This window comes from Eufriesea mexicana, unplaced genomic scaffold, assembly GCF_001483705.2.
Source record: "Eufriesea mexicana isolate 0111107269 unplaced genomic scaffold, ASM148370v2 scaffold2818, whole genome shotgun sequence".
Classification (NCBI taxonomy): Eukaryota; Metazoa; Arthropoda; class Insecta; order Hymenoptera; family Apidae; genus Eufriesea; species Eufriesea mexicana.
The window spans coordinates 79,127-93,578 of NW_016910880.1; the positions used below are offsets into that span (position 1 = coordinate 79,127).

Consider the following 14,452-nt stretch of genomic DNA (forward strand, 5'->3'; position numbering starts at 1 on the left):
AACCGCTCTGACCTTTTAATCTCGCTATTTGTAATCGCGATACAAATCTAGCCGCGCCAACGATTACGAGACGCGCTTGACAGCTGTATTTATAGCTTCCCGCGGAGCGCGCCGTATTCCGAATATCGTCCAAAGATGGCTAATATATTTTACGGGCACCTGCTATCTACGCGGAGAGTGAAAAATCGCCCGTAAATCAAACAGCCGCGAATCGCGACGAAATTTATGGACATTCGCTAAATACCGGAAAGTGATCGGAAAGCGAAAGCGAGCGGAGAAAAATAGAGCAGAAGGGTTAAAAAGGTAACGTCGACGACGACCAAGGCGAAGAGGAAGACGACGAATAAGACGACGACGAAGACGACGACGACGACGACTCTTCCAGTCGGCAGACCAATTAGATCCGATTTTCGAGCGTGCTGATCCAGTGGTCGTCGGTTGGACGCGGTCGTAGACCACCGGTCCTGTCTATTATTGTCATCGGAGTTGCAACAGGAGCGCCACGAGTCCTCCGCTACATTCATCCGCGTTCAAGAGACCGTCAGCAGACGCTAGCTCGTTCACCAGGCCGCGGCCATAGCGATTCATAGTCTCGCGGGTGTTCCATTAATGAGGGGTCCCTCGTTGCGGCTAGCCGCGGCTGTTATTATAGCTGCTCATAACACCGGAGCGTGGTGACCCGTCGCCGTCCGAGGGGAGGCCTCCAGCAGGCGTGTCGCGAGGCGTCTCGCGACTATGAGGCATTGAGCGTCTATTTTCACGCGAGCGTCGCCAACAGCGTCGCTCCTTGTCGCGTGATCCCCGACTGTCCCACCGTGGACCGGTTCAGGCTCGCGACGGCAATTAAACCCGCGTAACCGAAGAAACTTCCCCACCCGGGACGCTAGTCTAACTCACTGAGAAGAGCCCTAGGGCTGACCTATCATCCCCTGTCATCCATTCTTCCCGAGTAATCGCCAGTTCACGGCACCGCTTTGCGAATGGACTATCGACTCTCGAGCTATACTCCCGAACCGTTTGACACGTTAATAATTCGTACGAAACAATTTTCTACCCTCTTGACACATTGTTGCTGCTATCCTAGGACTACTCCTGACAATGTCACTAACGCGAAACGCGAAATATCTGACGGAATAGTCTGACAAACCTATTCTTCGATCGTTCAGACTGAGGAAATAGGGGACACTACTCACAGAGGGTCGTATATCCGTTTTCTCCAGCCACGAGTTCGCAACGACGCGACCAGGACTGCGCGGCTCGTTGGAGCGTAGTCGACTGTCATAAGTGTCGTTAAGTGACCGCGAACGTCCGCGGAGTCGAGAGCCGGTTGTCATCCCTCGACGCGCGCCTAACTACGCAGCCGCTAATTATATCCCTTTTAATACTTCAATTATCATTTTATTAGCAGCCTCTCGCGCCACCGTCCCCTTCCCCGTCCCTCTTCTTGCGGCCGGCTCGCGCTGTTTTAATTTGTCGCTTTAGAGCCACGTGTCGCGATGGATTAGAACGATAACGGATCTGCCTGGCGAGGCCAGCCATCGGAATCGAAATTCCACTCGAATCAACGATTCCACTTCTATAGCGAGTTTTTCCCCTGTTCACAGATAGTACCTAGCAACGCTGAGAGGACAGGAACGAGTTTTCCCTCGGTTTAATAAGATCGTAAATTCCAGGTCAAAATAAAATACACACCTGGAGGTACAAAGAGTCGAACACGGAGTACGTAGAGTAGGCATTACGGGATAAAGGCTGTGGTATCAGTCGATGCTCAAAGGGGCGGAAATCAGTTGTCAATTTTTGCGTATTCTCTATCTCCCGTTGAGTTTCGGAATAATTGGCAGGTAATGAACTGAAAACGCGTAAATGGAAGAGATAATGGGGTAATCTCGTGCCATTACGGAACCAGCATACGGCGTATTAAAATTACGAATGGGGTAATTTCGATATCGAAGTCGTCCAAGTCGCGCGTGTGCTCATTCTAATCGGTCTCGTTCGTTATCTCCGTCATTTTTCGCTTGTCCCGATGAGACCCACCCAGGCCTCTGAATACCGTCAGTCGCGAACGGCAGGAACGCACTGTCACGCGTGAAACACAGGTGACAACCGTGTACGCCAGTCAGAGCGTCAGGTGAGTGCACCAGGATTCGAGCAACTAATCGAAACTCACTCGCGACGAATCTATCCGTCCACGGTGTCAACATCCTCGTCGACTATTCTCGCGGCTCTCGCGATCGCGTCCCAGCGATGAAGCTTCATCGCCTGTTCTCCGAAATGGCCGACATTCCGGGAGAGATTTTTTTCCCGGCATTCTTCCGCGCCGAGACGACGAGAAAAGGCGCGAAGGATGGAAGAACGAGGGAAGGAAGCGACTCGATTCGGTCAGAGCGAAACGTTCGCGCGTAATACAACGGCGCGACGACGAGCTGAGCGCGGGAGCGGCGCGTGGCGACGAGCGGAGGAGCAAAGAGAGAAATCCGGCCCAGACAGTGGAGGGCGTGGGAGATACATTTATAAACTCTCCGTGAGCCTTGGAATCGGCTGATTTACTGGCCACGGAAGGAGATCGTCGCGTCGTCCGCTTTCGGGAGCGAGGCGTGTACGAGCCGAGCGGATCGCTCGCGTCGAATAGCCCGTCGTCCGTTTAATCGGTCGTTCGTGACACTGGACCAATCGATTCCACGGTGCGAGTGTATTTTCGAGATTTTCCATTTCGATGGGAGACGTGGATCCGTGGGAAATTATGACAGCGATGCAGGGGCGTAGAAATTTCGTACCGATTAATTTTTATCATTTTTGGGGCGAAGGTTCCTCTACCTCGTGGACTATAAGTTGACGATTCCTCGTTTGAACCGATTCGATCCTTGCTTTAATGGAGCTAAATAACTCTATTAGATATGGCTCGGGTATAGGTGCAGAAAATATGTAAATGGGAACTTTTATAACGGTTGTGACATTAGAAGTAGAACAGTCGATACTGGACTCGCACTGCGTGGATAAGTATACACTGTACATTTAAATGATAATAATTACTGTGTTACGAGACGGATAAACAGGTGTATAATGCGATCGCGTTCTCATCAAGATAGTAGCCGATGCTGACTTCGACAAAAGCAGTAATTGCGGGAATAAAATATTCGAAACCGGTCATTTGAACTGTTTTCAATGATTAGTGGCCAGTAAACCGTGACCCGAGTATGATCGAATTACACGTGTCGCGATAGTGTCAACGCGTTACCTGAACCTGGAGAAGCTAGCTGCAACTAGGTGGCATGTAGAACACAGCAACCACTAATTTAGCTCCGGTTTAAGTTATTAATCGGAACACGAACTTGTGCGAATAATCGGCGTGAAAGATGCAAGAGAACGCAAAAGAAAGTCTGATAAAAGAAACATTTCATGTCAGTCGTGTTAACCACCGACGAAGTAACACCATTATCCCTAGATTATTTTCATCCTATTGGAATTGGATAACAGAGTAACGCAGGACAGTACGAATTTTGGAAATCACGTATTTATTCTTTAGCTGTCAAGTACACACTGGCAAAAGACTCTGTCAGATTTAGGAAATCGCGTATATATCCTTTAACTGTCAAGTGCAGATCGAGAAAAGACTACCAGAATTTAGGAAATCGCGTATATATTCTTTAGTTGTCAAGTGCACACTGACAAAAGACTGTCAGAATTTGGGAAATCGCGTATTTATTCTTTAGCTGTCAAGTGCACACAGACAGAAGCCTATCGGAATAAAGACTTCTATTGATCGAAATCTGATGTAACTCTCTTGTTCTTTCAACACATGCACATAGGCCCAGGACTGTGCGAAATGCTCTACGCCAAATTTTCCAATTCGAAGCTACCTTCGATTCTTCGATTCGAGTTCGCGGATAGACACGCTCTACGCTCGCCTAATCGAAACTCGCGTGGCAGCCGTTCCGCCGTGACAGGGCGAAAATAAGTGGACGTTTTCATCCACCGTAACCGAGTTCCCGCTTATTTCACCGACTCTAAGCCTCCGTAACGTTTACACGAAACAAGCGATATCTGCCTTTTGACAACATCTGGCGCTCATCTCTCGTTCCCAGCGCGCACAGTAACGATGCACGACGCTTGTTTCTAAACTGGTCGACGGGTTCTTTCGTAGGAGGCACCCGGAAGCGTCGGTGTCGTTGAATTCACAGCCCCGTAGGAGTGTCCACGAGAATACGGATACCCTGCCGGCTAGGAGAGGCACGCGCGATTCGACGTCCGAGACGCCGTCATCGTCGACGTGGTCGTCGCTTTGTGCCGGTCACGTTTCAACGAGCGTGTTCCATTATTTTCGCGCGTATTGTAATACGCTCGGCGGATTCCATTGAGCGGGCAAACGCGCGCATACATAATCTCGCAGGAATGAGTGTCCGTTTCCCGCGGACATTTCTCACAGACGTAACGTCCGCGATTGTTTCGTCTACAGAGACGATTGTTGCGTCTGCCGTACATTAAGTTCAAACGTTCCTCGCGGTATCGGGCAGAAAGATGGGGAACAGAGTCGTCGAAAGGGATGAAACGCTTGTCCGAGAGGAATTAGAATCGGGTGGGATCCAAGGGGGTGTAACTGAACCGAATTTATTAGCCCCGACGCGGATAATTCTCGGGAAATTGAAGAGAGTCGGGTGGTGGAGGATGAAATGGAATGGAAAGTGGATAGAATCGGACGAAGGTGAATCGAATTTGTCGAGGCACGCGATGATAGAGGTATTCTTCCGGCGCAGGCGTTGGTGTCCGGAGGACAAAGAGGAGGGAATGCAGGTTGGAAATTGTTAGACCGTTGTCACTGGACCGGAGAAGCATGAGAAATGAAATATTACGGTCGAGGGAGCGAGAAAGGTACGACGTCTTAATAATTTGACCGAGTGTACATGTTAAAGCGTCGTGACGAATAAACTCGTCATGCGTACAGAGACACCGCTTTCACAACACTCGACGGGTTAAACTTTCGCGCACCGTGACGGTTCGATGAAATCGCTGAACCTGTTCCGCGCGTTTCTCATTGTCGTTTTACGAATCCTATTCCTTCTATTCCGAAAATCAATTAAATCTCTATTTTTATTTGGCGTCGCCCTATTTTGCATCGGGCCCTATTTTTATTTCGAGGAAAATTCATAAGCTGGACAGCTGGGTCCTCGAAGCTGGTGTCGTGGAGCTTACGAGAACTGTCGTAGTAAAATTGAATAGCGAGGTAAACTCTACATCCCAGAAGTGTGGGATCCCTTCCCCTACGTTTTGTCTCTCGCCTTCAGTTTTTCTGAAGACGACTTGTGATCCGCGTGGCCCTAAACAGGCCAGTTCTAACCGTTCGCCCGTTCGATAAAGATCTATACAGTTTTTCACAGTGTCCGCTGACTACTATTCCTTTGCGTTATAACCCCCTCAACAAGAACCCCGTTGAAGTGTTCGAAGGGTCACTTTTCAGCCATCTATCATGGTACACGCACCACGGAAAAATTCGAATCCCGTTTATACCATTACGAAATTTAAAATATAATTAAGAGCACAAGTCCTGGTCGAGTATTATTAACTCGATCCTAGCACGCGAAGACGGAGAAATATTTTTCTACCCCCGTTCGCGTCTTGGTCCACTGGTTACCCCTTTGATCGGCGCAATCTGCATTCCCGTCAGGCGGTCTCTCGATGTTTAATTACGTTGACTAATTTCGCCGGCAGCTCCGGGGCCGTTCATTCGATTACCGGTCAAGATTGAAACTCGACGATAAATTCAACGCGGAGGAGGAGGAGGAGGTGGAGAAGAGCGCAAGGTATACAAGCTCGGTCGCGATAACAATTTGGCCGGGAGTGGCCGGGGATCGCTTTGCCCGCTCGTTACAGAATGGCATGACGTGGTCGTAGCGCGGGAGGGAGCACGTCTCGGACGCGGCTGTCGCGGATCGCAGAAATAGCTAGCACGCATCCGGGAAAGTCGGCGTGCGTGAAATATGTCGCTACGTTGACAAAGCGGCCCCCGCGGCAGAAACTTGGAAAATTTCGACCATCATTTGTTACTCGCCGTTCGGTATAACGCGCCATCGCGCGTCCCTCGCGCGCTTCCACTGCCCGCGCCGCGTCGCGGAACGCATCGGCATCGCCTGGGCCGTCGCGCCGCGTATCAAACGGCGCTTCCCGGAAAATTATGACGGCGGATTAGCGTGAAAAATGGATTGTTTTCGGTGCCGGCGCACGCGTAACTGTGACACGCGACAGGATTATTCATTGTCGCCTCTGCGCTAACCTTCCCATCTGCAGCCTAAGCCCCGCTTTCCGAGACGCATTTCGCTTGTCCGCCCGCTTCGTGCCTGCACTGAATTACTCTCTTCGGCGTTCCAATCGCGACTCGTCCTACTTAAAAACGTGCAATTAATTTTTACTTCCCGACAAGTAGTTTCAAAGGTGTCAAAGATAGGGTGTAGACGAGATTGCGAGGCTATTCGCGTCCAAACGCGGAAAAAGAAATAACGGTTCGAACGACGCGAGTCGCAACCCCGATTCCAGGAACGCGGTGGTCGCGACGAGAGGAAGCCGCGAGGTCGGATCAAAGAAAACGAAGCAGCCGCGAAATCTCGGACGGTCATCGGTAACGCCTAACTAGGTACGAGATGGGACACCCTCGTTATTATATCGCGGAATTCCTTTCCGCGTTCGCGGCGTGCGCGCGCGGGCGGCCGCGAGGCGCGTAAATCTTTCGGCGCGGTTACAGCCGCCGGGCATTACGTTGACGCGCTATTTATAAACACGCGACATCGGGGCGAGTGGTTGGCGCGGGTGGGCCGACAGAATCCGCGTCCTCGCCGCCTCTCTCTCGTCCACCTGCTCGCGTGGCCGCCTCCGCGCTCCCTTTTCCTTTTCCCCTGTCCGTCTTATTAAATTCCCGACGCGGCTTCCTTTTCCTTCCCGCCCCCCGCTCGCGCTCGCGTCTCGGCGTCGTTTACGAGCATACTTTGGCGGGAACTCGGTGCGAGTATCCAGAAACTGGGTAGAGACGACTCCGTCTTCTCGCGAGACCAGGTAGTATCCGGTTAAACTCGATGAATTTGTAAAAAGCACTCGCAATTATACGGGAAACTCGGGTATAGGAGGATTTCTTTGGAGGAAACTCGAAGCGGGTGATGCGAGGAATCGATTGCCGCGATTCTTGCTGCTGGAGCAAGGATCGCGTGTCGGATGGAAGAAATTACATACGTAAAGACGCGTGTTCCGCGGAGGATGGGACGCGGTGTTGGAAGGTAATTACGAGAGCGCGGGGTGGAAGATGGACAGGGAAGGGGGTCGGAACGACACGCGACCGACGCGACGCCTCGACGCGGGGTAGACGGGATTGTCCTTCCGCTAATTGCGGTCGGTACGGTGCCTTTCTAATGGATTTCGTAGCGATTAAGGGTGACGCGAGGCATGGGAGTAGGAGGAGAGGTAGGGTGCAGGGACGGGGCACATTAACGCGATCCTTTATCGGCCCACTTTCGCGTCGGGCCTTAGCCCTTCGATACGCAAAAATTATCGCCGGTCGTGGCCGTAATTATCTCCAGGCTACCGCGATACGGTGCCCACACCGTGTAGATCATATTTCTTGTCGGCTTCTGCCTTTCTTCGTATACGTATGTACCAGCCCGCTCGCGAACGAGTGAGACGTTCCAGAGCCGAGTGCATTAATCTCCGGCGACGGTTGCGTTAATGTAATCGTTTAATAAGTCCGGTTTATTAACTGCGCCCGCTCTCATCGGCATTAATTCACCCTTTGCCGCCGCGGACCTCGTGCACCGAAAATCCGCCCGGTCTGCTCCGGCCGGCGAGCGGACGCGCGGCGAGAGAAGGAGAGATACGGAGGACAGCGCGAGCTGTCCCTTTGCTCGCGTGCAAGACGCGCACCGACCGCGTGCACCGTCCCACGTGTGTACCGTTCCAGACTCAAAGGCTGCCGTGATCAAAGGACGCGGGTGATTCGAGGAACCGCGGAACAGGTTTAACGCGGCCAGGCTCTTTCCCCCGCTGGGAAATACGCCCGATTTCGGAGCAGCCTGCATTCTAGAGGCACTCTCAGCGTCGGAAGATTGGAAATTTAGAGAAATACCTTCAACGAACAGAGGCATGGAACACGCTTAAGAAAGGGGGGACGAGTCGTGAGCATTTTCGCGAATCCAACACGTGCAGGTCGGTAAGCCATCCGAATTAATAATCGTAATTAATTTTGTCAGCGATATTTAGAACAGACAGGCAGAGTCTTAGACTCTTTACGTGTAAAACACTTTGCATTATTAATAACGGTCGACGATCGGTCGAGGGGTACCGGACCCCCTGTCGAATAAAGAGCTTTGAAAAGGAAAGTCTTGGAAATATTCGTATGCTCCTTCATCCTTCGATAACAATTTCTACCTCTGTTTCTATAATACATCTGTAATCCGTTCTTCGACGATTTCCTTAGTGACAACCTGCTGAGCGTTCACCGCGTTTGTTCCTCTAGCAGTAGCTTCAATCTACATCCGTACCGTTACACCGATTCTATCGATGTTTGAACGCGAAACGCGCGTGTCTTTGGCGAACGAACGTGGCCAAAATTTTCGCGGAAGAATCGAGACGATTTCCGTTTGCCAGGTAACCGGAACTCCGACGAGGTCGGGGGTCCGAATCCTCGAACCGGATGACACTTATCCGCGATTGGTGCCCGCGAGTAAACGATCTATCCGTCGGAAGGACGACGGGATCGATCGACGTGGAAAAAGCAGAGCCTCGGTGCACCGGCCTTGCGATCTCGCGGCAATCGATTCGTCTGGTTGCGCGGCGAATAATTTCCTTCGGCGCGCCGGTGCGCCGTTCCCAGCCGTCTCTAATGAATACAAAACGCGGCGATTTATCTCGGCTCATTCGCGGAATATTAATTATTAATTGCGCCACGAATATTTATAAGCCGTGCACCGGCCCGATCGATAATTTCCGTCGCCGCGGACCTAACGATCCCGCGATAATATAACCAAAATGGCGAGCGCCGGCAAAAAGCGGCGGCGATAATGGACAGCCAGGCGACACAGGCTCGCCTCGATGCAATCGAGTATGCAAAACGTGGACAGTTTTCTGTTACGGGTTACGCGGCTCCCGGCCAACGTTTGGCGCTCGGAAGGCCGTTAATCAGCCAATTGCAATCATCGCGCGGCACAGGTACAATGCCGTTGATTGGTCGATCCGGCCGGCAGCCGTCTCCTCGCGTGTCGCCCCTGTACACGCGACAGCCAGTATCCGCTTTTAATAGAGGCTAAGCCTCCCGGCTGAATGTCGTCGATACGCGACGGGGGCACCGTGAACCCGTTCGCCGAGGAACAGTTCGTTCCACCAGCGCGCTGGCAAACTTTCCAGCGTCTCTCTGCGCGCGTGTCCCGCGTACCACGGGTACAACGGGAGCCGTGGCAGTCTCCGCGATGAAAAGTAGCCTCCGAACAGTCGCGACGAGCCAACCGCACCGATACCAACGTCCTCCGCTTCTCTTTCACGGGGCAACCGATCGATTAGACCTGGCGTTTCGAAACGCCAAGCATTAAGAGATTCCATCGCAAACTTTTTCCGTCCTCCGGGTCGTCCTCTTTGCATCGACTCGATCCAACGTGGCGGCGGATGAGAAAAATCGGAAAAATCGGCAGAGACGAGGGACACCGCGGATTAAAAAGGCGAATGGCTTCTCGGGAACGAAGACGCGTAGGTGTAAAAATGCCTCGGCGGGCAATCGTCACGGTCGGTCGAGCGTGTGTCCGCGTCCTTACGGACATCCTGCGGCGAAGGGTGACGGGTCCCCCACGCGGAATTCTTCGCGGTTGCATTCTCTTCCCTGACTCGCGCCGTTCGTGACCCGGAGACCGCGAGGCTACCGTTCCACGCAGGCGGATTCCGCGCGGGTAATTGCGTTCGTCGCTCGATTCGAAACGGGCGTCCGCGATTCGCGCGTACGCAAAGCGCGGAATCCGGAGACGAGGATGACGGAAAGGGGAGAGAATTCGATGGAACGCGGTACGGAACGAACTCCGAGAACTGAATTCTTCTCTGTCTCTCTCGGGATCCAGTTTTTGCACGCGGAATGCGGCTGTGCTCGTGGTATCTGTTCCGAGGGAACAGGCCTGCAGGTCGGTGATATCAATAAATGCCGGCGTTTCTATTCGTCCGATAGATGGTCGCTTGGCGGCCGGCTCGCCGCGCGGATGATGCATCGCTGCGATGGGAAGCGATATAAATTTCCGTTCAGCGACGCTCGTAAATATTCCGCGCGTGAATTACCGTTTCGCGGTGGCCGTTGAAAAGAAGCTCGCGCGGCAAGGAGAGAAGAGAGAGAGAGAGAGAGAGAAAAGAAGAACGGTGACGCGGATGGAATCAGCACGCGATGGACGTCGGCTGACGTCGAGTGAAAAGGGGCGAAAGGGGGTGAAAGGGGGAGAAAGGGGGACGAGAGCGGCGCGATTACCGAAGCGTGCTTGCTCCGACTGACGACGATAAAGGAGCGTAAACGCTCGGCTCGTGGCACCGCGGCGCGTTCCTCTTGTCTAAGCGGCGACGTTGATAAATAATCATTGGCGTATAGACGCGAGCATCTACGTTGCAGGTGTCGCGACGAGGTTTCGGCGGGGGAACTGGCGGCCGCGGCGACAACACCTGGTGCTGATTAACGAATCGGGGAATCGGTCGTGGCCAGGTAGAAGGCTAAATGGTCGGCTAAATTGCCGCGTTATTCTTGTAAACCGCGGCATCCCCGACTATCCAATTACCGGCGCGAGGTGGCAGGATGTCCCGAGCGGGATACGTACACGCGCGTTCCGCCAACGGACCCGGAATCGCGGCTTTTTTAACGCCGCCGACACCATTAAGGGCGGCTAATGAGCACGGGAGAAAAAATTAATCGGTAAATTTGGCCTGGCACCGAGCCGGCTGCAAACCGCCTTCGTTACCATCGAGATCACCGAGTTTAACGAGTATCGCGTCGCGGCCGAGGCTTAACGATCGTTCCGCTCTCGCGCCTCCTCCCGTGGCCAAGGACCACGTGTTATTAATCGGCCACGAAAGCGAACGCTGGTCGGGTGAAAAGTACGGAAATCGATCGATTAATGAAAATTGCCCGCGGAGTAATTATCCTCGATGCACGCAGCCCGACGGGTCGCCCGTATGTACTCGGTGAAACGTTCCCGCGTTTCGAATTACCTGCTTACACACCTCCGGTTAACCCCTCGCGCGTCGCCTTCCTTTTTTTTACCTCGTTAATAAATTTCCTGTACCGTAACATCGAGATACCCCGAGATCGATAATCGCGCCGAACGCAAACGGATCCGTCGTCCGAATCGTTAACTCTTATCCGAAAGGATAAACCACCACCGTCGGTATCGTCCGGCACGAAACGCGAGCGGATCGATTAACTTTCGGTTACTCGATCGCGCTATCTTCGCGATGCATATTCCCAACCACGAGATCGATTAACCGTCGTTCGATTCGGCTCGATATCCAGGCGCGCATCTCTCCGGCCAGAAAATGGCAGAAAAAGTGCACCGGGGGCCCCCCGTTTAACCGAGTCGATCGCGTAAAACGCTCATCGTCGTTCGCCTGCTATCTTTACGATACCTATTTCGTCGTCCTTATTATTTCAGCCGTGTAATTCGGTGTAACAGCCGGTGTTCGTCGAAAATCCGTGTACGCTCGCGACTTCCTTTTCCTGCCAGATTTTTCTCCCCCCCCCACCGGGACGAGATAAGCCGTCCTCCGCGACGAGGTAATCTCCGTGCTCCCTCGACTGTGAACCACCAGACCACTCGGAACGGGTTCCTTTTTCCTCGCGCCAACGATATCGACGTCGCGATCGAACCGCGACAACGTCTTCGCGCCGTTCGCTGTCCGACGCGACGACAGCGATCGCGCGAGCGTTTTCGAGCGGAAAGCGCGGCGGCGGTGCGCGACAAGAACGAAACGCGGATACCGGGATAAACAAAGTCGTCAGACAGGGCCCGGACCGGCTCCGAGACGCAGATCCACGGTGTGTACGACCGCGATGATTTTGGCAAGATCCCTTCAAATTCTCTCGTGATTAAACCGGCGCGCGAACGCGACGATCGTCAAAATTAGCGCGTGAAGGAGAAAATATAAATTATTCGGATCCCGATCGCGGGGTCGAGTTCGCGGTCGACGCGACGAGTCATCATAGGGTCGTCATAGGGAGGATTGGCAAAGATGGGGAAGCAAATGCCGAAAATGTCGGCCAGGGTGGTCAGCGCGATCAAGAACCTGAGAGAGGCTCACGGATCCTCGTCCAGGGAGATCATGAATTACATCGTGTCGCAGTGCAACGTTCCTGAGAACACGGTGCACAGACAGGTAACCAGCGAGCTTTTGCGAATTTGCCTAGATAAATTGAGCAATTTCCGATAAACTCGAATTCCAGCGAAATTAGAGAAATAAAAGAGACGCAGTGGACTGGTTATAATCACGTCCATTCGTATTACCGTATTACCGCGTGACACATTACGACGGCTAAATATCGGCTGTTGGGAGCCTGATTGTCGGTAGTTAAATCGTCTACTTACGGTAAACAGCTACTTGAAACATAATTTACTAACGTTTTTCGGTGTTCCGCTTCTCGCGAAATATACGCCGGAGAAAATGTTCCGTATTTTTACTATGGCCCGAAATTAATACCGATCGGGAAGGAAGCGATATAACGAGTTCGTAAACGTTCAAAAGTAATTAGCGGGTAACACTTTTTGATATATATATCTCGTTATCGCTTAGTCACATCCCTGTAAACCCGTAGCGCGACGCACAACCTTCCTGCCCCGTTATAAGAGCATCGCGACCGCTTTTTCAAACGCGAACACGTTCCCATGAAAAAAAGAAAAGAAAAGAAGAAAAAAAAAGAGATAAATAAATAAATAAAATAAAAACGAGAAAAGACGAAAATAAATACACGTTTTGAACGTATGCCATTGGTTCCGTCAGATGCACGCGGCGCTGAAGCGCGGCCTGGAGTACGGTATCCTGAAGAAAGCCAACGGCCACTATTTCCTGAGCCCGGAGCAGGAGCCTCAGACGATGGCGAGCCTAGCGCCAACGGACAGGAGCAGAAAACGAAGGAGAAGAAGCAGGAGACGAAAATCTCGACGACGCAGTCGACGACGAAGAAGCCGTCGCAGCCGACGTGGTCGGTCGAAGAGGAGTCGCAGACGGGGTCGCGCGATGAGGACTAGGCGAATGGGTTGCACGAGATGCAGGTGCACCAAGCGGACGAGGGACATGCAAGTGCTGAAGAACAATCCGGTGGAGCAACAAATCGCGGACAACGACGTGTGCTCGTGCGACAAGGACGGGAACGCGGAGAATCGCGCGAGGCAGAGCAAAAGCCGCGATCGCAGCCCGAGCCGTAGTCGATCATCGGCGAACAGCGATCGGGATAGCGCGATCAACGATCGACGACCGAACCACGATCAAGATTAATCGGCGAGGGTAGAGTCGGCTGGCGGGCAGTGCGCGTGCATCGTTAGCGGTGACAATCTCTCTCGGCGCGTTGTCAGAGACGATCGACATTCCCCGCGATGATCGGCGCCGAATGATACCGCGTCTTCGAGCGTCGCCTCGTCGTTCGTCACTTGTGTCTAAATCGTGTGTCTAGTACGCCGATCCCTCTGCGCGATCTATCAATCTTCCGTAGCATTTCATCGAGTAACGAGTATACTTGGACTGGTTATTATCGTCGTGTAACGTTTGCGCCAATAAATTGCTACTCGGTCTATTAACCTACGACGGATCGTCTTATTTCTTCGCGCGTGCAACAGCGTTTGGAAGTTTAACGGCGTAGGTCAGAAACGGACGAGGAGTAACTCCAGGCGGGAACGGAGGTCGGGGCCTTGGCCGAGGTAGCCTGAATAAAACCAACGGCCATAACTCTTCCAGCAGTAGGGTCAAGGTGGGTTAGAAAGGATCGAGAAGTGATTAGTGGTATTTACCGGTCCCCACTGAGAGAGAGCCTGCCGATTCCCGGTACCGCTCGGACGTCCCGCGGGGATCCGCGTACGCGTCACAATACCGCCATCTAACTGCTCCCTATTCTTCGGCAGGACTCTCTCGGAGGTCGACGCGACACTACCGATTCACTACGCGATATTAATGCGATTCTAACGGTCAGCCTCTCGCTATTGTACCACGCGCAGGAGTTTTTCCCTAGCACCGACCGCTTTCCCGAACTTGCTCCAAGAGACATCCTCGGTGGCTCGCTGAGAAGGCCTGGTATCGCGGGATCTACGGTATCGAGCTTATCTCGATCCGCGTCGATTCGCTCACCGGGACGACACGGAGCCTACTTTTTCAACCGACGCAAGAAAACACACCGCCGCGTGCTTCTCCGTTACTTTGTAACTCTTCTTCCGACGTGGACCGAGCCTGCATCAGGCTAACCTAAAAACACCCGAGTCTA

General features: G+C 52.8%; 1 protein-coding gene across 1 annotated transcript; it reads left to right on the forward strand.

Annotated features, from left to right (window-relative positions):
- Positions 1-12,216: 12,216 nt before the first annotated feature.
- LOC108550440 (serine/arginine-rich splicing factor 7) lies at positions 12,217-13,476 on the forward strand. Its single transcript, XM_017904184.1, has 2 exons — positions 12,217-12,360; positions 12,982-13,476. Exons 1-2 carry the CDS (start codon positions 12,217-12,219, stop codon positions 13,474-13,476), a joined length of 639 nt encoding a protein of 212 aa, XP_017759673.1.
- The last annotated feature ends 976 nt before the right edge of the window (positions 13,477-14,452 follow it).

Bases quoted from the DNA above. Each gene is read 5' to 3' on its own strand.
- LOC108550440 (XM_017904184.1), top strand. From the start codon at position 12,217: ATGGGGAAGCAAATGCCGAAAATGTCGGCCAGGGTGGTCAGCGCGATC. The intron at 12,361-12,981 runs GTAACCAGCGAG...TGGTTCCGTCAG, and splicing joins AGAACACGGTGCACAGACAG to ATGCACGCGGCGCTGAAGCG.